The 23,868-nt window shown below is 42.4% G+C and overlaps 1 protein-coding gene across 1 annotated transcript in view; it reads left to right on the top strand.

The window, feature by feature from the left end:
* Window positions 1-23,868, top strand: part of LOC131081681 (protein eva-1 homolog C-like) — a 202,110-nt gene that overhangs the window by 82,208 nt on the left and 96,034 nt on the right. Inside the window, exons 4-5 of the mRNA XM_058020936.1 lie at window positions 1,821-1,973; window positions 16,197-16,340. Coding sequence (XP_057876919.1) covers window positions 1,821-1,973; window positions 16,197-16,340 — 297 coding nt within the window. The remainder of the gene's footprint in view (window positions 1-1,820; window positions 1,974-16,196; window positions 16,341-23,868) is intronic.

The following is a 23,868-nucleotide window of genomic DNA, read 5'->3' as shown; positions in this document are numbered from 1 at the left end:
GCAGGATAAAACTAGAAATGTTCAGAGATTTTTGTAAAAAGGCTGCGGAGTGTGAAGGAAAATGATGTACTGGAATAGGGTCCAAGGTTAAGCTTCTCAGCTGGACTGAAGGTTCAGAACAGGGTTTTCACATTCCAGTTGATACCCTCATCACCAGGTAATTGGCTATTTTGAGAAGGCTTTTTTTTGACTTCAAGTAGGAATTTTCAAACTGAGCATGAAAAGTCATTTTGTTCTCAGATGTTTCTTTTAAATCAGTATGCCTCTGTTTTGGTATAATACATGTTTTCTCCACACAGCTTCTTCTGAAAAAATCTAATATAAGGTAGAAATTAGCCCTTCTTTGAACATGTATTTAACCAGATGACCTCCTGAAAAGTTTTCCAACCTAAATTCTATGATTCAGCTTGGAAAGATCGCCCTTGATCTCTAATAAGCAAAAATGATTCTTGAACCTAGAGTTATAATACAGTAAAAAATAATGCATGGTCTAAAGACTTAAATATTAACTTATAAACAAATTATTAGCTAGTGTTCTCAGTTGCTGAGTAGTTTTATGCATATGAACTTTGCATAAGTTCTCATATGTATATATATTTTTAAAATATATATATTTACATAGATATCTCTCTATATATATATAGATATATATGCGTGTATGTGTGTGATATGAGACACAGAGAACCGTGTAAAGGAAGGAAAAAATCATGCCAGTAAGGGACACAGGGCCAGGGGCAGCCCCAGGCACTGGATGATGCTCATGTGCTCTATGGCCCCGCTTTGACCTAGTACAAGTGGAAGCATTCAAGAGGAAATGACTGATCATGCCTGGGATTTTACCATGGGCACAAACCCTTCCCATTTAGCAATGTGGATGCTGTTGTGGCTACATTTCAAATGGTAAGTAACACAAGGAAGTGAAAGGTCACTGTACAGAGGCTGGGGAAGTTGAGGTTGTATTTCAGTCTGTGTCCTGAGTTGCCTGGGGTGTCCATAGACAAGTCTCTTCAGTTATTTTAATCTCTTTATGCCACTTGCATTGTCTTAGCCTCTTTCTTTCAGATGTGTGTCTTGCTTTAAAAGCTCAGCTTTTCAAAACAGTTTTTGTTTTCTGTGGTATATTGGGAGGCACACATGGGAAGGGCCTGTTCTAGGTTGGGACCTCTAGAGGTTCTCATAGTCCAAATAATAAAGACAAGGGAATGACATGTGATTTCTTAGGAAATGACCATCCAGTGTCCTTGAGAGATGTAAACTGAGTGATTGTTCTGTGTGTACCACCTTTACAAGAGCAAGAGTGCCCATTTCAAGAAGGATTTGGGGACAAGCTTCTGCATATCTGTGTTCACAACAGGCAGGAACAGCTTCCACAACAATTAAATTTAGTATAGCTTCTATTGAATCTGCCATGGAAGAACTGCTGTGAAAAAAAAGCCATGGAACATGATTATGTTTGCATTTGAGCTGCTGTGATATAGAATAAATGCCTGGCACATAAAGAGCTGCTTCATGGATGAGATTGGTTCCTAAAAATTTACCTTCCCTTGCCATATTACCATGTAGAAAACACTCAAATGCCATGCCTCTTCACTTATCTGTCTGCAAAATGAAAATGTAGGCTATTTAACAGAACTGACCTATGCTGGGTTAAAATACATTTTTAAATGTGTTGATAGGGATTATGTAATGGGAGAGATCAGTGCTCCTGTAGCAAGTGCAGTGCTAAGGCTGGGGTTGTGCTGAGGCTGTGCTGGGAGCTGAGGTGTACCCCTGAGCCCACCCTGGATCAGCTGAGTAATGAAGTGTTTGTTTGCTTCCAGATGAATACAAGAGTAAAGTAGCCTGTGAAGATGACAAGCTGAGGCTGAGCTGTAAGAAGAGCATGGTGATAGCCATTTACTCTGCTATCTTTGGGAGGACACAAGGAGGCAGCCTGGAGTGCCCATACCAAAACCTAGGAGTGCCCATGATTGGTAAGCAGGGGAATGGCTTGATGACACATTGATGTGGGCAGGGTGATTTCATTTATTGTCATCACAGCAGAGCTGGCACAGACCCCGGTCAGAAAAGGGAGATGGAACTTGGCATGGTGGTGCTCCTGATGTGTGGTACCTTTTCAACCAGCAGTGAGCTTCATCATGAGCACCAAACTGAGGTGCAGCTATTTGTCCTAGCTGAGTTCCACAGCCAGGCCACAGGCTTTTCACAGATTCATCTGATTGTATGACTGAAGGTGCTTGAATTTCTTATCAATTTTCTGTCTTCGTGGTGGTTCATCCACTGAGCCTCTGCCTGTAATTTGGAGGAACATATTATCTGGGGATGTCATGTACCATCTGCAGCCACTGAAACCTTGACATTGCATTTAAACTTTTACTGAAGTTAAATTAAATTCAAAAAGCAAGTTTTAAAGTCTCATCATGTTATGGTTGGCTTACAGTACCTTCAAGTACCTTCTTTACTCTCAGGCTATCAGAGTCTCATACAGTCATGAGTTAAACATAAATAATTGAAAAACGTTCACTGGAACTTGAGCTGATGTGAAATGACTGAATATTTTAGGCTGTGGTAGAGAAAGCAACAGTCACAGTACAAAATCCTGTGCTCAGCATTTGTCATAATTCTTCTCTGCAGAGCTGAGAGGGAATTAACAGGTTTCCCAAAGGAATTGCCTCCAGAGAGGGAAAGGCTGCAGAGGAGACTGCACAGGGAACCTTGATCTGCTGCTATTGCCTGTGCTGGGATCTGTTCTGCTGTATCTGAGGGTCTTTGGCTTCACAGCTGCTGATCCTGTGCCCTTAAGGAGTTAAATGCTATTCAAATGGAAGCATGTCAAGTGAGCAATATGATACTCAGATGATGGGTGTCAGTAGAAACCCACAGGTGGAGTGAGGCCAGTCAGGCTATTTGTGCAGCATGGTGTCTTGCTTGTGTGGCTGTGCAAATCTGAGCACTTGTAGCACAGCTGAGTTGTGCAGGGTGTCCTGAGGTGACCAGTGTTCCTGGATGTGCTCCTGTAGTTCTCCAGTTGCCTGAAGCCAAAACAGATGTGTGTGGCAGGTTAGCCTGGGCCTTTTTGGTGTGTGTTTGGGATGGGCTGTCTGAGCACTGGGTGCTATGGGGATTGGGCTGCTGGGTGAGAACTTGCCAAATCAGTGAAACAGGATGGGTTTCTGGAGCAGACCTGAGCACCCTACTCTGTTGTCCTTGCTGAGAGGGCAGGAACAGCACTTGCCAGTGACAGGGCACCAGCACAGGAACCCACTCTTCAATGTCAGCATGAAACAAAACTCTATGTGAAGCCACAAAGGGTAAAGTTTTATTCTTCTTTTTCCAGCTGCAAAATCTGGAATATTGGCTGATACTGATACTGGCTGAGAGCAGGGTATGTGGGACCAGAAAACGGGACAGCAGGCACAAACAGGGAGAACAAGCAGTGGGGTCTGATAGCAGGGCTGCATGTGCCATAGGATCTCCAGCACCTGTATGCCCTGCTGTTCTCAAACTGGCCTTGTGAGCTCTACAAATTGGGATGTTTGCCCAAGGAAATGAGGAGTCAGATCCTAGAGGGCAGCACTCAGTCTGCTGCTGGGATGAGGCAGGGCCTTCCTCAAGTGTCAGCTCCTAAATGAAATTACTTACATGAGCAGGCCATGTAATGCCAAGTCAGGGGTGGGAATGCTGAGGAAACTTTACACTAAAAAACCAGTTCAAGGTTTTAAGCTGTGAACAGATGCTAAAAATTACAAAGTTGTTGGACAGGAGCAAATATCCACATGTTCGGAATTGCTGGGGTCTCAAGTATCTTAAGTCAGTCTGGTGCTCCTGGGGTGCTGTGGGAGTTGGTATGTCCAATCCATAAGAGCAAAGGGAGGGTGGGAAGGGTGTCTGGAATGTCTGCTGGCTGCATGCCCTGCAGGGCTGGGGAGGAGATGTGAGGAACTCACCATGGAGCAGTGACTTCCCTGGGCCTTCCCTGCCATTTGGGCTATGTGTGTGTGGGGTGAAAGACAGACTATGGCTGTTGATATTTCCTTGAATGATGAAATCCTGAGCGAATTGTAGGGGCAGAGTGAGCTTAACTAAAAGAAAGTTGGGGGTGAGCAGATGGTCATTGCCAATTCACCATGCTCCAGCCCTTAAATCCCAGTCATGTTTGGGAGTGGTTGTTTAGGTTTCCTCAGCTACAGCTCAGGGATCCCCTTGGCATGCGGCAGCCTCTGATTATCACAGCCTTCCCTTCGTCTGCCTGTGTGAGCTGACCCAGTGGGGCAGAGCTCCAGTGCTGCAGGAGTGGGAAGGTGAGCCCTGGCTGTAGTTTGCACTTCTCTTGGCCCCACAGGAGAAACTGGTGTAGGATCCTCCTCCAACTCAAATCAGCAAAAAGCACATTCACATTGTGCTTCCCCATGGCACACTGCAAACCTCCCATTGCTGTCTCCAGGGACAGGAGCAGGTTGTACTCCCAGCTGTCAGGAGTGATTGTGGGAGCAGCACTCAGGGTCCCCCAGCCTGCTTCAGAACTGCTCTTCTCACGGGCCTGCCTAGCCCAGCAGGCAGCTCTGTTCCTTCAGGAGCAGGTGGAAACATCACAATTTATAAATCAAAGTTTCTGCTGTCTGGAGAACATTTGCCTGCACGTTTCCACAGCCCTGCAGTGTGGGGAGGGCTGCTCTGTGGCAGCCTTTGATCCCAGATATTCACAACGAGCTGATCTTACAAACATGACTGTGTGAATCAGACTTTGCAGCAACATCCAGTTCCTGTTAGGCAGGGCCCAGCTATGTTCTGTACATGGGAGATTTATTTTTTTTGAATTTCATTGGTATGATGATTTTTGTCAAGTCTGAGCCTTGACAAAGGGCATTTTGCTGGAAGTAGGACCCGCACAAGTTTGCAGTGTTTATTTTTATCCATGCAGCCTGAGCTACTTGATGAGTGAAGAAGTCATGCTTGCCCCAAAAGCAGTGAACATTATCTGTTCTTCCTCTCCTAATGAAAAACTGTTCAGAAAATTTTGTTCCATTTTTCTTTCTGTGGACAAAATGCACATTTGGATTGAATTTAGAAATATACAGCTTCTACAGGTGAAGGTTTTTAAGAACTGAGGTCTAAGATGGTCAGGAGAGGTGGCCTAATAGAGCATTGCATATGTAAGGTAAACCTATTCAATTTGTGTTGTTTCTGCCTTGAAAAACAAGACCTTGTACTCCTGTGGAAGTGTTGAGGAGAAAAAGTCTACTACCTGAATTTCCTGGATTCTACATTAAGTGCTCAGGTGGTCTCTAATCCTGGTGTTGCAGTCATTTTAACCCAGCTATTGCTGTGCTGCTTTTTGGGTGATGAAAGATCCCCAAGCCACCCTTCACATGCCATGCCATGCCAGACACATGCTTTCTCTTTGTGTAATGTCCATGTGAATGTGCTTAGCATCTGTGAAGAGAAAGTTGTGGTGGAGAACTCCATCCTATTGCTGTCATGTTAAAGTGAAAATCTGTCAGGATCCTCTTTTAACTGGAAGCATGCTGAAACTTGTGTCTCTGACCGTAATGGGAAACCCCTGCAAACAGCTGGAGCCCTCCTTGAATGCCTTGGGAACTCTGAAAAGCTCCTAAAAGAATTTGACCTTATTTGTAACTCTCTTAATAAAGCCTCCACTTTGCTGCCAGCATGTGCAGTGAGCACACACAGAGCATGGAGAGGTCTCTGGGGAAAGGGCTATTTACAAGCAATGAACCATTAATATCCCTCAGCCAAGTGAGCCCTTTGCCCCCTTTTCCTGCTGTTTACAGCTGCCTCTGCCTGCATCTCCAAGTGGCTTGTTTATTCTGAGAGAAGTAATGTAAAAAATGGTCTTTTTCTACATGTGTCTGAGTGCAAGGTAGTGATCTAATTAGGAGGCTGAGGAGGAAGATCTTGGATGTAAAATTATTACCCTTTTTGTTGCTTAGCGCAGCAATATCTGTGCTCATGTTCAGGACACCTGACTCGTTCACATTATTCATTTTTACAGTGTCTCTCCCCCTGAACCACAGGGAGCGAGATGGACGTGTTCAGCTGACTTCTGACACAGGATCCAGGACTCCTTCTCAAGGACCCTGTCTTTCTCCATCACACAGAGCCCAAAGCAATTTATAAAATTTATACAAAAAGGCCAAAGCAATTTAAGGGCTCATCCTGGGTAGAAGGAATCTGGGCTTGGTGTTGGAGTCGCAGCAAGATCGTGGGAACCCTGGCTCCTCAGCCTTGCTCTGGATCCTGGGGTGTGGATTAATCTGAGACTGCTGAGACTGAAATGTCCTTGTCACTTAACATACAAGTTGTCTCCTGTGCTCCTGTAAAGGGGAAAAATGAATGTGTTTACAAGTCCCTGAGGAAGCTCAGATGGTCAGTGGCACTTTCTGGCTCATGGGATCTGATAATGGAAGAGCACAGGAAGGAGTTCAGCAAATAAGCCCGTGCTTTAGGTGCTCATTCCCTGGCATTTTTCATTCAAATGCAGTGACAGAAGGTGATCCAACCCAGTTTGTTTTGATTTCCCTCTCTTAATGGAGATGTATATAAGACTTGAAGCAGAGTCCTCATATAAATATTTATTACATCATATAAATAATGGACCCTTCTAGTTTGTTTATCTGTGACCAGATCTAGCATGTGAATGAATATGAATTACATGCAGTAAAAAATCCATTCTATTCCAGGGTACATGTTCCTGCCAGCAGAAGAGCTGGCTTTAAGAGACTGCTGCCCCTCCAGCTGTGCATTTCTGGCTCTCTTCTGCTTTACCATCTATGACCATTTTCCATCCTGTTTCCATCAGGACAAGGTTGTGGCTGTGCTCTAATCTTAGTCTTAAGTCAAATGCTTAAAAATAAAAGTGTTGAGCTGGACAATGAGGAGTAGTAACCTCTGGCGCTGCTGGGGGAAGCAGAGGATGGCTGGGACTGCGTGAAGGGATGGGATATCCACAGAAATCTGTGCTGGCCAGACAATGCCATGTAGCACAGCTGACCTTCAGCAGATCCAAGTGGCTGAAAGACTCTCATGCTTCATCCTGTTTTCCCTGTCTGGCCTTTAAAGCAGCTGCAGTGCTGGGTGTCTGGGGGATGAGAAGCACCTGGGGGGCTCAGACCCTGCCATTCCTCTCTACAGAACACACCAGGCTTCCAAAGCACCCCTGCTGTAGGTGTGACTCTGTGTATGCTTCATTTACATTCAGGGCAGAAACTACTTTATTATGTGTATAGCTCATGATTAAGAACATGTTTTTAGAGGCCAATCTGTTTGTATGTAATAAAACCCATAAGTATCCAAATCTGAAGGCTAAATAAATATCAGTTGCTGTTTAATTCACATATCATACCTTGTTAAATTTAAATTGAAATGCAGTTCCCATTTAGAATGCTGAGTTAAAGTGGGACAAAGCCTGCTTTCAGAAGGTTGTTCTTCAATTTTAGATACTTTATGTGTTTCACTTTTTGTTTCAAAACAGCAGGAGGTAATTAAAATCACTTTAAAGCTGTTTCTAGAAGACTCCAACTATTGTTGGATTCCATAGAGCCATAAAAATGATTTATATGAAATTGTTTTTATATCCACACAATAGTTATTTAAAAAAAATAATTAAAATGTACATTCAAATGTGAGTCTGGACAAGATCTTTCTCTAAACCAAGGTTCAAGCTGGTTTTGAAATGCTGTTTACAGTGCAGTATGATCCCATAGAGTGATTGTAATTAAAAATTCTGAAACTAGTAATTTAAATAGCACTAGCAGGCTCTGTGATGGTATTTGAAGAAGTTAAGTATTTGTATCAGTAATATCAACTTCTTTAGTGGCTGATATCATAAAAGTAGCTTATTGCCCAACTATTAGTTAAAAGCAGCCCCAAAATACAATCCTAACAATAAAAGGGCAAAGTTCAAGAGATTTAAATGTGTAGCATCTCAGTTGGTTTCCATGGAATTGCTTTGAATGAAAACCGGTGTAACTTGTTCAAAACTGATAAAGTTCCTCTTAAACGAATTCAGATGTCACTCAAGAATATTGCAAAATTGCCACAGTGAGAGCCTGAGAAACAAAGGTAATGTGAAACCTGGGAGTTTGCAGGCATGCCATGCTTTATTTTAGGGACCAAGGGCAAGAAGTGACTTGCAGGCTGTGTCAGCTGGGTAATCTCTTCAGAAAATGAGCCAGTCCTGCAGCTTGTGAAGTTCAGACCTTGCTTCAGACTAGGTCTAGGCACTTGTTGAATATCCCCATGTTCAGTAAAAGACTTTTTTTGGGTTGTAATGAATAGGAAGGAGAAATGAACTCAAGGACTTCACAGAGAGTAGATACATTGAAGACACTATCCCTTTATTCTGATATCTTCTGAGCGATGCTGAAGCTGTTACCTTCTTTGCTTCTTTTCTTGAATGTCTTACAGCCCATGATCCACTCTGCTGCAAATTAAACGATAATATTTAACTGTTTAACTGATTTGCCACAGCAAATCTTTCTTGTTCTCTAAGACTTCTTGGAGCCATGTTTGAAGCTGTCCTTGGATTCTCACTTCAGCTCCCAAACCCAAGAAATGTTATTAATTTGATCAACTTTTCAAACTGAATCAGTCCCTGCAAAACTGGAGGCTCGTATATTTTATGTGAATTCCGGCTCCAGATCCACGGGTGATAAGATGATTTAAGTTCAAATTAATAAACCAAGTGTTTCTAAATCTAACTATAGGATCTGTAATTAAATCTGTACTCAATCCTTCAGCTGCAGTCTCTAAATGTGATTGGTTTCTTTTGAGATAATTTTCTCTTTTCTGACCTACTGCAGAAGTTTCCAAAGTTTTATGAACTGTGTAGTGCAAATTTTTCTCTCTCTTTGTGTGAAACATGCTTTTTTAATGTAAAGCTGGCCTTCTCTGCATATTCTTCTAATGTTTGGATATAGATTTCCTTTGTAGCCAGTTCAGTGACATTGTGCAAGACATATGTTCTATAAACTGTATCAACATGAAATTCTCTGCTGCTATTTGTAATATGATGATGGCCATTTATCATTCTACAAATACCAGCAGGGAACTTCACCTTTTAATTGTTTTGGATTCCTGCTCCTGAACTTCTTCTGTGTATGTAAATATACTTCTGCTTCTGTACCTTTTTTGTTTAAGGGCAGTTTTTGGTTTCTATTGGCTGAACTTCACATTGGTTGGTCTTAAGGATACTTAAATATTTGTAGTTTGGTTTTCTCCCTCTTGTCATGTGGATCTAGACCTAATTCACTTCTTTTGTTCTCTATCAAGACTTGTGTGCCATGGCAGGGAAGAGAAATCCGGTGTATTTCAGTTGCCCCCAACTGAAACTGTGTGACAACTTTACACTGATAAAGAAATTATTTCCCCAGGCTGCTAAATGGGAGAGAAAGTGGACAAAATCCATCTTTATTAACAGTCTTCTGCACTGGCTTTTAAAGAGAACATCAAACTTAATGGGTATGGGCTTAGTTGAGAATGCCTGGGGTTTGATGTACTGCACCGAGTGCAGACTGACTCATTGACATTCTTTGAAGACATCCTTCACAGGCTGCTGGATGGCTAATTTTGGCTGAAGCGGAGGCTTAGGCACCTCTATCAGCTGCCCCTGTGTGAAGGAGCTGATGTTTGTATCAACCAGAGCTAATGGAGCATCTTTAAAATGGATGAGAAAGTGCCCAAAACCAGGAGAGCTTCCTTCCCTCCTGCTTATGAAGGAGGTTCTTTTTCAGATTGAAGCAGTCACTCCTAGGTAAAACATGAAGGAATTTAAACAGTTGCCTCACCTGAAAGATTGGAGTTACTTCCTGCTTGTGTCCTTCCTGCCATTCCATTGAAATTTGCTTTCTCTTTTGGCAGACAAGTGGATAACCAGAGCAGTGATTCAGACATCTGTCAGCTTTCTTTGTAGGAACAAAATTTCTCTCCTCAGTTAACTGACTCCTTCCATCTTTCATTCTGTCCTCTTGCATTCATAGCTCCCAGCAAGTAACCTTTCCTCTTTTGTTCTCAAGCAGGAAATCAGGCTAGCTGTTTTGGGGAAAAATCCTGTCCTCTGCTTGGGAGGAGTGTCCTCCTCAAGATGTCAGTTGTTTGTAAATTACATCCCTTACGGGAAAATTTATCTTAAGTTGATCCTTTCACCTGCTCCTCAAAAGACAGCAAGGGAAGCTAAGGTTCTGCTGATTATTTAATTTCAAGATTTGGGTCTGGTCCTGATGCCTTTACACTGAGCCAAAGCATCCCACAGAATTTGTCTCTTGATCAGCTATGACCAGTCCTGTTCCAGTTCCTAAACATTTACTTCATGTGTACTGCTGGAAATAGTATTTTAAGGCAGTGATCCCCTTTCTGAAGTCTTTAATTGTGGCCAACCATTTGGTCCTTTTGACACCTCAAGGTCTTACATTTTCTTGGCTGAAGAAAGTAATACGAGTGCCCCATTTTTCTTGAAAGTACACAGACTCAAGAGTCTGACTCATCCACTTATGAATGGGTGGAGTTTTTTCTCAGGCTCCAGTTTTCTTTCTTTTTAAAGTGTGTGCATGTTAATATTGGGTCTAGCTCCATGTCCTGTTGCCTCTCCAGATCCATGGGCAGCCTGTGGAAAACTCCTGCCTGGTAACTTCACAGCATGCTAACAGATTCACCTGACCAGCTGTGTGTGGTCCTGCTTGCTCTGGACAGCCTGTCTCATTTGTGCGGGAACGCACCTTTGCAGGTTCAGCAGGGCTGTGCCAGGTGAGTCTGATCATGAACAGATAAACAGATGTGCTTGAACATCTGCAATATGCCCAACTTCATTGTGGGATTAGTCACCCTTCTCAAAACTCAGGGTTTAAATCTGTTTGTGAATCCATCTGTTGCTGCCTTGGAAGAGGCTCCAATCTCCAATAGAGCATTTAAGAGTTACCAAAATGCAAAAATTAAAGAGTTTGGAAACATTCTTTCAAACCCAGATAGTTTTTGCAATCAAAAGTAGCAAAGCATGGCTCAGATTTCAGATTTGGATGTATCACCCTTACTGGAGAAAAACAAGTAACACTGAGTAACCAAAATTAAGGATATGATTAATAGGCATTGGCTCCAGTTTACTTTATTTTATTTTTTTACCAGGAAGAGGTAATAAAGAAGTATTCATGCTGGGAAGCAGCCTTAGACTGACTAAAATCCATTCATTGTGGTGAGCTTGATGATATGGACATTACATCACCGAGACCAAATCCAGTTTTAAAGCCAACATGGTCTGCAAGCTGCAGCTGGTAAAATCCTCCATCATCTCTGTTGCCCTGGTTTGGGTTTTTACCCTGACAGAGGCTGGGCTGATGGAGTAAGTAAGGTGAATTACTGGTGAGGTGAATTACCCACTGAGGACTTAGACTGATAGTTGTGAAATCCAACTGGCCAGTGGTCTGCATTTTTGAAGTGATCCTGGGAAAGGGAATTCACCTTGCACCAGGAGCAAGGCTGGAGGGATGTGCAACTTCTAGAAATTGGGGCCAGAGGTAAAGAGAATAAAGTGAGCTGACCCCACTCCCCCACTGCCCCAGTTTTAGCTGAAAATGCCATATTTGAAAAGCACAGATGATACTTTTAAACGCTTTCACATGTGAAAGTTTCACCATAGCCAGGATTCGTATGTGCTCTCTGGCAGTGTACTCAAGCAATCCAAGACTAATGAAAGCCAAGGGTAACTCTGGCCCAACCTCTCCTAGAGGGCTCTCTATCATCTATGAGGTCTTAAAGCAGTTTTTATTGCTGTGTCATGGGATTCGAGCTTTGTTGGCTTTAAGAGGTTCTCGGCAGGGGCCTGGCTCTGCTCAGCAGTGCTTACCTCAGACTTAGTGATACAGTGTTGGCGTTTGTGAGTGTCCTTCCCACGTCTCTGACGCATGGAGTCACTTGTTTGTTACTGGTGCCAGGGTGCTATCTCATAAAACATTTGGAATTTGCATTTAGCAAGCAAACAAGCAGCAGAAGAAAGGAGATTGTGGAATATAAGATCATTAAGGTTGGAAAAGACCTTAATCTAATCCAACTGTAATGCTGCCCTGAATGAGCATGACATCTGGTACAATAAGGGCCATGTCTAGTCCCCCACTTCTGAAGACCTGGAAAAAATGAATTTGGCCAGCTGAAGGGGACTACAGCCCAAATCTGCTCCACCACATTGCTGGGCTTGGCTTCCTTGCATCTTTTTGGCAGGATAAGTGCATGTTTTATGGATAAAATCCCTCTGTTTTCCTGCCTCTCTGAGCTCTGAGGATGGGCACCTGGAGGTGAAGACTTCTGACCTGGAATCACCTTCTGAAGAGGTACTAATATAATTGGAGCTTTCACTTCAATGATCTCCCCAAGAACTCATCTACATTGGGAAGGTAAATTACCTATGTGCACTTCATAACATCTAACACTTCATAACAGGAGTGAATTCACTGTTTTTATAAGCCCAAGACACAGGGGTAAAAGAAAATACAGTGTTGTTCCTTCTAGAGCTCCAAATGCCATGGTGGTGACTGTGATTTATGAAGGTGCTGTAGTCTCATCTATCACTCAGCCACCTCTCAGATGTACTATTGACATCTTCAGTGCCCATTAGTGAGGGAATAAAGATGCTTGAATACGACATTTTGGCAAGCAGCTAAATGAACTCCTTGTCAGAAACCCTTTGAAGTGTGTATGGAAAATGGTCCCATTTGGAGGTTGTGATTGCTGCTCTTACATTTTCCAGTTCAATGTGTTATGTGGAGGATGAACATGCTGGCAGACCAAAAAATCCAAGATGGGAGACAAAGCTAATTTCAGTGTTGGTGTAGTCCTCCCTCAAAACACTGCAAGCTGCTTGCCCTGCCTTTATGGGAATGTACCAGGCACTTTTGCTTAGAAATTGCATGGAGGCAAAACCAGGGAAAATTCCCTGTTGTGAGCAAAAGGAAGTCTTTGAAGTGAACACTTGGTCAGAATTTGTGCCTAGACCGCATTTCTGTTTTTTCAGGGCTAGAAAAATATGACTGTTTCCATGAGAATGGCTCAGGTCTTTCCATGGGGAAAATGGGAAGAGTATTTGAATTTCCCATGTGGGAGACTGTTGCTCCTGTAGAGTTTAGCTGGATCTTGTAACATGGATACCTCAGATGACTTTCTGCCACTTCTGCATTCACCGATTCTGGTGTTCATTGGGTCTGGAGGTGAGGGAAAACAGTAAGAGTTTCCTAAATTATGTCTGTTTGCAGCAAGAGCCAAGGAAATGGAGCACTACAAGAAACTTGCACTGTGCTATATTGAAGTCACACTGGCAGCCACTTAAAAAAGCAGTCAAAGATTGCTGGAAATCTTCAGTAATGACCTGGGACATGATTTATAGGTGGTACCAAATTGGGGATGACTTGTTACAGCTTAACTAGAACACTGAAGTGTCTGGTTTGGGGTTCTCCAGGTAAGGAGAGATGTTGGAAAGCAGGAGCAAGTCCAGTGGAACTCCACCAAGCTGGTCAGGGGCTTGGAGCATACAGCATATGGGGGAATACTGAGGGATACAGGGTTGTTCAGTTTTCAGATGAGAAAGCTCTGGGTGGGATATTATTTTTGGTTTTTACTAGGGAATAGATGGTTCTACAAAAGATTCTTTTTGGGAGCACACAGAAGGAAACAGCAGATGAACACCAAAAGCAATGAACATGAGTTGCACCAATAGAAACCTGATTATGCATAATGAAAAAATTCTTAACCTGGAGAGGGGCTTAGCCCTGGATCAAGTGTCCAAGGAGTTTGGGAAATATTTCTCTGTGGAGATTTTCAAAACTTGCCTGGGTGAATTCCTGAGCAACCTGATGTAACATCAAAGCTGGCTGTTCTTTGGGCAGGAGGTTGGAGTGGATAGAATCCAGACATTGCTTTCAGCTAAATTATGGGATGGTTTATGTGCTGCAGTCCCAGCAGGTGACGTTTTCCCCAAATATATTTTTTCATGCTATGGTTTGCAAAAAGTCCATGTAAAAGAGGCTTTTACAATCTTGATGCCCTATTTTCTATGTGAGGGGCTTTCATCTTCAGCTGTAATTGAAGCATAGAGAGCTCCTTCTACTCTTCTGCTCATTGTGGCTGGTGCAGGTTGAGCTGGAGCAGCCTGGCCGTTGGAGAGTTGAGGACTTCACTAAGGGTGTTTGTGACTGTGGTGGCCTGGTCTGTGCCCAAAGAACTTGGGTGTCTGGGGTTACATGTGTACAGGTAATTGAGTAGTATCAGTGGCACAGGTACTGGAAATAGAGCTGTACTGTGAAACTGCAGCGTGGTCCATGGCTTGTTGTCTTGGCCGAGATAACTCTCCCAGGCAGTCCAGAAGCTCATAGAATTCTGGAATAGTTTGAGTTGGAAGGGTTCTTAAAGATCATCTTGTTCAAGTCCCCCTACCATGGGCAGGAGCACCTGCCACTAGACCAGGTTGCTCAAAGCCCCAAAAATACAGTGGGGGCCTTCTGCAAGTTGGCTATTAGGACTAACCCTGTTATATCTCAGGCTGTATTACCTGTTTGGAGTTATGCTAGCTGGCAAAATAATTCTAAGGTGTAGGGTATCACTTAAACAAAGGGGGTAAAGGCGTCCATAATTTAGCCCTCTTTGGTTTCTTGATACAGATGCTGCTGGTAATGTCAGTTTGGGTGGAGATCATGGCCTGTTCAGAACTGCTTGGGAGGAAGGAGGTCATCCATACCAGGACATGACTAGTGAAGGCTAAAAAAGCTGTCAATGTTAGTGTGAGAGTGTATGACAAATAAAACTCCTAGAAGCATTTTCAGTCTGATGAATCTACAGCTTTGGCACCTGAAGAATCAGTTTGATCTGTTAAGGTGGAGAGCAGAGTCTGTAGTTTAGTGCACACATATTCCTAAATGAGGAAGGTCCCAAAGGCTGCCCATCTCTGGGGATGCTGGATGCAAAAGCCTTGTTGTGCCTCTCCCAGGACCAGCAATGTATAATTCCCCATGGATACAGTATGCTCCTGTGCCAGAGGGCAAGGCCCCTAAGCAGACAGCTGTGGGATGTTCTCTGTTATGTGTGAGAACAATAACAAATAAAAAGAATAGGCACCCTCCGAGAAATCCTCTGCAGCATTTAGATTTGCTGAGTTTCTCTAGCTGGACATTTGCAAAGAGACAATGAATCAGGATTGCTGCATGCCAGATGTTTCCAGTGAAATCTCTGACACTCATTGGATCAGAAATCCCCTAAGGAAGTTTGGGTCATTCAGTATGAAACTGTTCACATGGAGCTTTCTTCTTTTGTCATTTGCAGCATGTGAAATAAAATGCTGCCTTTGATTTGAGAAAAAGGGTATGTTACCCTGTAGGCTTGGTTTTCTGTGGCTTTCCCGTGTCTCTCATGGCTTTTATTGTTATGCTGGTTCTAGCATTCAGTACCTTTTGAGGTCCATTTTTTGTTTCCCTTCCTCGTAATTAGTGACCAAAAGGAGTTTGTATTCCATTCTCTGTAGCTGTCCTGCTCCTTTTAGCAATGATTTGATGTTTAAGAAATGTCTCCTTGCAAGTTTCCCCCTCAGCTTGGTCCTGGCTGGACAGTGAAAGCAAACTGTCAGTCTTGCGCCTAAAAGCTCAGGACTTTATCTGTGCAAATTGTTCTCACCCTAGGTAAGAAAACAGGCAAAACCCCCTGGTATAGAAAAATATATGGGAAAACAATTTTGGAACTTCCCGTATTCTAAATTTCTAATATGAAAAATGTTTCTACTTGCATGGAATGAATGTAATTAAAACAATATTTCTGCTTACATGGTAGATGATAATGTTATAATTATTACACCTCATACTAATTTTCATTAGATTTAGAAATGTAACATCAAAGAGCAGGCAGAGACACTGATCACCTTTGTCTTCAACAGGGGTCAGAGAGGGGGATTTGAGACACCTCTTGTGGTTGTTACAAAGATGAAACATCTTTTATTCTCAGCCTTCTTTGTATGGGTGTGTGATTCTTCAATGTTCTTTCAATTTATTAGAGGTGTGTTAGAGTCAGATACACTTTCTCATGTAAACATAAAGACTTTTAAACATGGAAATCTTGTATGTACTCTCACAGTCTGGAACTGATAAATTATTTTTAGGCAATTTCTGTTGTGAATGGACAAATACTCACAGATAGGTATTGTTTTTCCCTTTTAGAGTGTCAATCAGCTACTGCTCTGCAGCTCATGATCAAGCGCTGTCACGGGAAAAGGAGCTGCAGCATATATGCCAGCACCTATGAATTTGGAGATCCTTGTTACCCAGGCATCCAAAAGCATCTTAATGTCATCTACACCTGTGGTAAGTTACAAAATTCTCTGACTCTCACTGGGCTCTATGTTTGTTGAGCAGTGGTGTGTGGAGAATAAGATGCAAAAAGTTGTTGAACTTCCAGTTGACTCTTGGTGATTCTTATTTGGTTGACAAGGAAAAGCTTAGGGTCACCAGAGTGGTTTAATTCTGTCACTTTTTGTACTCATTGGCTCTATAGAAAAAGCAAAAAATGTGGAAATTATATTTATTAACCCATTCATCTGCTTCTTCAAGGCAGGAATATCTGGCAGTGAAGTCAATCTGCTCAGTGGATGTTTACACACTGAATGTTGGTATCCTGCAGCAAAGCTGTGGTTATCAGTAGAATCCTTATAACTTTATTCTGTATTTATTTCATTTTGTGCCATAGAATCAGGTGATTACCAAACCATACCCCTTCACTGCGTTAGTAGAAAATCACTCCCAAAATCTTCAGGTAAACATTGCAACAATTTTTTTAACAAAGTACTATTATTAAACAAAAAATAAACAGTTTGCTCTCAGTTGGGAGCTTAAGTCATAGCATTGAGCAGACACTCTGCTGTTACCTGACTAGTCATCTTATTTTGCAACAGAGGAAAAATTGTTCCTGTCTGAGCTCTGTAGTATAAAAAACATCTGTCTTCTTACTGTGATGACATTTTGGTCATTTGTAGCTGACATATCTTAAAATATTTCCTTCAGGGTTTTGCTTACATAGCTGTCATTAGGATCAGCTCAGTCTCTCAGTATTCCTTTTTGCATCCATCTGGAAGTGCAAATTTTGGTGCTGTACTGAATGTGCTGAGCAGACAGTGCTCACATAGTGAAGGAGAAGCTGTCTGTGCCCTCAAACAGCAATGGGTCTGTGGGTCAGTCTGTGTGTAACTGCAGCATGCTGAGTGTGACAGAAAGCTTTCTGTGACAGAAAGAGATGCAGTCACTGTAACATTTTGTGTAGTGGCTACAGCATGGTGCAGCACCCTGAGGAGCAGGGACATTGATGCAGGAGCATCAGCCTCTCAGCTCGTCTGGCTGTTGTTTCATTTGGCTGGAGTGGCAGGAAGGTTGGGTTTTGCTTGAAGTGATGAAGCAAGAAGTAACAAAGCTATCCTTGCAAAGCCCTGTGAGATTTCTAGTCAGGAAGGTGATGTTTTAATATCACTTTTCTCATAAAAAGGCTGGGGAGAAGCTTATCCTCATGGGGATTTGACAGAAACAAAGACAATGTAGAAGGCAAAACAGGAGCTCCATCCCTCAAAAATCCAGGGAAAACAAACAGAGCCCCATGATGTATTTCCAAGAGGATTTCTCCTTCAAAGGCCTCCAGGGCCTAATTCTAGAATTGTGGTCCAGGTCTCAAAGTCCACTGTAAAAAGCACTAATGATCTCTTAATCTGACCTTAACTCTCTAGTCCAAGCCTAACTGCATCAGGAAATGAGTCACACTTGAGAGCACAAAATGGCATGTTTTGCTTTTCTGTGGGTAAAATCTGCCTCATCCTTTGAAGGTGGCCATGGCTCCTTTTCAAAACCATGATCTCAGACATGTCTCAGAACTGGATTTTGTGATCAACAGACACATATTTCTCGCCTCAAATAGCAAAGTCCTTCAACATGTGAAAATGAAATAAACAAGAAATCAAATTCCAGTTCCATGTGCTTGTGCCAGACAGAGCTAAGTCCTGGAATTCTTTTAGAAGAAATGATAAAACCAAACATTTTGATATTCTCATGACCTAGAGAATGATATCAGTGTAGAAAACCTCCTGCTGGCTGTCTCTTTGTTTCAGTTTTCCTTAAAGCTATACACATTATGGCTCCTGGCATAGTGCTACTTTCATCAAAACCTTGGGAGTGAAAGGGAACAGGCTGGGATAAATGGGCATGGCTGCACTTCCCTGTTGCCTGTATCTCAATACATATCCCTGTTTCCCACCTCTTGCACTTGGAAATGTTGTCTCTTGCTGCTGTTGTCTGGAGATCTGTGAAAGATGCAGTGACCCTGGCATACATGGGAAATATGATGGGTGTACATATGGGTTTCTCCGAGCATCACTTCAATCCTTTTTGCTGCTGCTTCAAGTAAGTGACCCCATCACTCTCTGAGGTCAGGCAGTGCAGTCACTCTGCTCCTCTCTGTCACTCCCTGCCTGCCCAACTGTGGCAGAGATGTCCTGCCATGTGTCACTGGTCTTACCTGTGAGAAAAACTGCCATGTGTCCTTGGCCAGTGCTGCTGACCTGCTTCAGAAGAGTTGGTGAGAGCAAGAACTGCGATGGAGGTGGCTGTAGGTGGGAAAGTCTCTATGCAGACATTTCCTTTGTGAGGAACTTCAGTAACTGCAGGGACAGAGCAGCTGAGCTCAGCTTCTGGTGTTAAAGATGGGAAGGACTGGAAGGAGACCAATATTTCTTCTTCTGATAGCAACTAATGAAAAAACGTCTGCTGAGTAAGTAATTTATGAGGTGACAAAAGGTAATATTAATGAAAAGCCCATGAGCTGTTAGCAGAAATCACGGCTGAGATGGACCCTGTGAGACATTGGTAGTGTTTATGTAGACCAAGGCCTAGGGAAGAGCTGATGAGATGTCTTATCTCCCAGTCCTGGCAGGAGAACATCTGCAGGGTCTCTCAGGTCATCATGTCCACTGTTCTTCTCTAGCCTGACAGAAGGACCTGGGCCCTATTCCAGATCTCCAAGAGGTAAATGGATGAGGCAAGAACTTTGCTTTCTTTAAGCCATATCCATATTTCTTAAAGGTTCATTCCTCTAGCTTCCATGTTTTATTGGACATGAAAACTCCTGCCAGACACACACAATTTTGCCAGATGAATCTGTTCTTAAATAACGGTGTCATCTAACTTCTTGCCCAGCTGTATATTTTAAAAATATTGGTTGTAATTACTCCAGCCAGTGGGAATGGCTCAAGTCAGCAGTTCTCCATATCAAATTATACCCCTTTGCACTGTGGGCTCAAGGTCTATTGGCATCACCTAGCTGAGAGGGAAATGCCACCAGTTTGTGTGTATGTTTGAGGTGATTGAAGCAAACAAACACCCAGCAGCATGGTGTGATAGAGATCTCTCATGTGCATTAGGGTCCTATTAGCGCAGCCAAGGAAACAGATGAAAAAACCTCCAACATAAAAACATTCCAAACCTGAACCTTGGCAGGAGCTGAAATACAAAAATTTGGCCCAAAGCCACATTTAACTAATAAAATGGTATGGAAGGTGGGATTTTCCAGTATGTGGGTCCCATTACTGCACTAATAAATACATTAATTAATTTTTCAAAAGAAAAAGGCAAGTTCATTCTGGGAAGCACATAAGGCCTGGTGAGGTTGAGCTCTGACTGTGGCAGCTGTAACAGAGGTAAATGTAAAAGTTTTAGTTCTACCTTTTCTTTAAAATACCCTTAGAGTGGAAAAGAAAATTAAAAAAACATTAATGCAACTGAGAAAAATAATACAATAAAGACTTACTAGAAGTATTTCTCTCCTTGTTTCCTCTTCCCCCAAACATCTTCCTTTGTCTCTGTCTTTCTTTTGTATAAAATATTGTAATTTTTTGTAATATCTGTGAGTAGTTTGGTAGTGGTTTTGTACTTATTGATGAAACTTACTGTGCTCACAATCTTTTCATTTTCTTAATTGTCCAGTTATTAACTTCAAAGTCACTTTTTAATTCTCTATATCTCTTTCCTCTCTAGTTTGCTAGATTAGTTTTTTTTTTGCCTGTGCTGAAGTCCTAACTGAGCACTGCATTAAAACCTGTGGAATTTTTTCACACACAGTGCCACTTGGACTCAAGGAAGCGTTGAAGTGTGTGCTTTATTTTAGGACCTACGGATAATTACCATGAAAGTTAAATATTTTCTCAAATTCTTCCTTGAGTGGGGATGAGGGGCCTGTCTGTGTGTAAAGTGAAACCTTATTCTGAGCACTGAAAGTCAAGGGAGCCATTCAGAGAGCCCACTGTCCCCACTGCCAGACCTGTGCATTCCATGCAGGCTGCAAATACTAACCCTCTGCTAAGGACTTGCTGTTCTTTAAATGCAGGCATTGATCAGAAACAGTTTGATGAGAATAAAAGAAAATTAAAGAAGGGGGATTGTGAATTTCTTTATGTCTAGATGTGCTTCAGTGGGTTGGTTATCAGTCCTGATAACTGGTGACTTTTAGTGCTGCAGTTGGACATGTACTGAACAAAATGGAGGAAATATGGCCTTGGATGTGTTTTTGATGTGAATATCTGTCGTACATTTAGATGTGTGCGTGCCTCCTGCTTGATTCATGCTTGCCAGGAAGGGGTCATTGGGCTGAGAGCTAATGAACTGCCATGGTAACTCATAAATTGCTTGGAAAACCCTGTAGTTCTGCCACATTAATAATCCTGCCATCCTGCTTTATGAGGCAATAAGCTGAGTCCCAGGGGCGAAGTGCTTCACATCCCAACAAGAGAATTGTGCAGGTAAAGAACAAAGCCTGGGCACAGGGGCAGCAGCTACTGTTGCTTTGGGGTGTCTGGTGCTGCTGGGAGACCAGATGGGGTCAAGGAGAGGTGCCTGAGGTGCTCTGGGGCAATGGGGCTGTGCTGACCTTTGCTTTCTCTGAGTGCTTGGGAAAGCAGCCTGGCTTTCTCTAAAATATGTTTAGAGAAATGTTCTTTCAAGCTGGACTAGAGGCAGGGTCTTTGTTGAACAAGGCAGCTCTGAGGTGGTTGCCCTCATGATGATGATGAGGAGGAAAGGAAAAAAGCTGCACAAATTCTCTCCTGTCATCTCAAAGGGACTGTGCTCTGGTCCATTAGCTCCTGTGCAGTAAATCTATCAATGCCTCAGGCTGGATGAATGTAATGGTTCCTTTTCCTCTTAAAATTTATGAATTCATGAATGTAGAAAATGTATTTTATCACTGTAAAAAGCGTTTTCTGTTGCTATAAAACTCAATTCTAAGACCTACATAAAATAGAAAAAGAGAAATTCCAGACTTCCAAGAAAAAACAAAAGCCTTTTACACCCCTTTGAAACAGGGCAATGCAGGCAGGGTCTTGCTAGGGAAAGACACACAGAATGTATAATGCAGACTTTCTTTCTTCAAAAGTTGAAATAAAATTTCTGTTTACAAACAAATAAACATTTTAGGCAATCTACCTCTAGGGATGTTCCACTGAATGTATAATGTCTGATAATGTTTGTTTAACTGGGTTTCTTGTATAATGCTGTGAAACAGAACTCACAAACATGTAGATTTGAAATGCATGGCCACATAGGTTTGACCTACCAAATAAATAAAGAACAGAATAATGATATGATATAATTCCATGTGGCTACTTTCATTGTCAAGACATTGAGTTCAGACATAGTTCAGGACATCTATTCAAATCCTTTGTCATATTTTCCTAAGTTGATGGAGGTTTGTCAAGCAAGTTTTGTATCAAGCCTATGCTTCTCTTCAAGCTTTATAGTATTTTTCTAAAGCTATCTAACCTTCATGTAATGGCTACAAATATTGAAATATTCATGAAGTGGGATTAATTTGACCAGGTGTCGACATATAAGCCATAGAGATTTATAGTGTGTACATCCCCTTCTGAGGAAAAACTCCTTTTACAGATAATGTGGAGAAGCAGCTGCTTTTGAGGCACAAATCATCTCGTCCTAAAGTAAGTGCCTGAAAGAGATGAACTGCATATTTGAAGTGACAGTTCTCCTGTACTGACTGTAAATGGGGCTCCTGGTGCTTAGCTGGCATGTTGTTATCTACGTGTAGAACCTCTACAATGCAGATATCTACATCTATCTACATCCACTCACCCCTGGAAGTGTTCAAAGCCAAGTTGGATGGGGCTTTGAGCAACCTGCTCTGGTAGAAGATGTCCCTACCCATGGCGGGGGTGGGTTGGAGCTAGATGAACTTTGAGATCCTTTCCTACCCAAACTATTCAGTGATTCCATGGATTCATGACCTGGTTAGATGCTTTCAGCCACCCTGTTCTTACACAAATGTTTTTTTGGTCAAAATTATAATTTCTACATAATGATAGTACCAGTGTTTTGTCCTTATTTATTGGTTTCCACTCCCACTCTTTGACAGATCTCCAACTCTTAAAGATTCATCCAAGTAAGAGAGGAACATGATGTTTATTTAAGTTCTTGAGAAATTACCTCTAGCCATGAGTGTTAATGCTGAAAAAGTTCTCAAACAGCAGCTTGGTCTCTGGCACCTCAGCTCATGGTTATATCAATCTCTACACATGGGTTTGGAGAGGGGTTTTCCTATTAACTGGTTTTGAATGGGACTGAGGTAAATTTTCTGTGTTTTATCTTTATTAATTCCCTGAATGTTTCCAGGAGTTAGGATGGGATCAATATATTTGCTGACTTCTTTGACTGGCTGATTTTCTTTTGGACTTTTGTTCTTGAGGTCAGACTTGTTCTAAACTGTCAAGGAGTGCATCTGGTGGTATGGAAAAGGGGCAGAGTAGATGTTCCCTGGTGATGTAACATTTGTTACTAGGTTCTGCAAACAAATGGATTTGTTGACCCTCCTCCTTCTGCATGTTTCCATCTAGGTGAAGAAAAAGCAAAGCACTTGTTTTCCTTTCAGAAACTAAGACCTCATATTCATAATTACTCATACTTCAACAGACCCTGTTGAAAATGCTGTGGCAGTGTAACTAAAAACTGCACCATGATAGGTGACCAGATAGCTCAAGGCTGATGTTTTTTGACTTCTGAGGGTGTGATTTTATCACCTTTGGTGATGACTTAACAATTTTTGTGGATGCAGTTTCCTGCATCTCAGCGAAAAGCAAAGAGGAAACCCCTCAGTCAGCAAGACTCATAATTTGGATTCATGGCATGGATCTGTTGGAGTTCATGGATTACCTGAGGGTAAAGGCAAGATGTCATCTCTTTTGCTTGCCAGTGCTGAAGTGAGTGGGGCACATGTTTTACTAAAGAGCTTGGAGGTACCTGCTCATAACAGGCCACTACAGGGACAAAGAGCTGTTTATGTTTAACAGCAGTGATAGAACTGGGATGTGAAACTTGACACAAACAGCCTCATTAGTTTTAAGATGAAGGTTGGTAAATCAGGTAATTGAAAACTGTCATTGTGCTGCTCCTGTTTGTCTTTTCTTACTGCACAGCTCACTGTAGCTTGATATGAATCGACCCAGGAGAGTCCGAACACGCCTGGCCTGGCTGGCCCAGACACAGCAGCTCTTCATTACCAGGGCAGAATGAGCCTGTGTCTGATGCAGATTAGGGTAAATGAATATTCTGAGGAAGCAGAGCTCTGCATCTCAGGTGGAGGAGGAACAGGTAATGCTGTCACCTCAAGGGATAGGCTCGAAACCCCTTTGATTCCTGCAGAGAAGAAATGGAGGCTTGGAGATAAAGATCATTGCCTTGGGGATGGGGAGGAAAGAAGATGGGTCTGGAAGAAGCAGAGGGTGTTCAAAGGACACTTTTTATGATGATCTTAAGCAGAATGAGCTGTAAGACAAGTGCTACCTTACAATTAGGG

This window comes from Melospiza georgiana, chromosome 3 (assembly GCF_028018845.1).
Source record: "Melospiza georgiana isolate bMelGeo1 chromosome 3, bMelGeo1.pri, whole genome shotgun sequence".
Classification (NCBI taxonomy): Eukaryota; Metazoa; Chordata; class Aves; order Passeriformes; family Passerellidae; genus Melospiza; species Melospiza georgiana.
The sequence above is the reverse complement of the archived record's forward strand: the minus strand, read 5'-3'. Positions and strand labels throughout refer to the sequence as shown.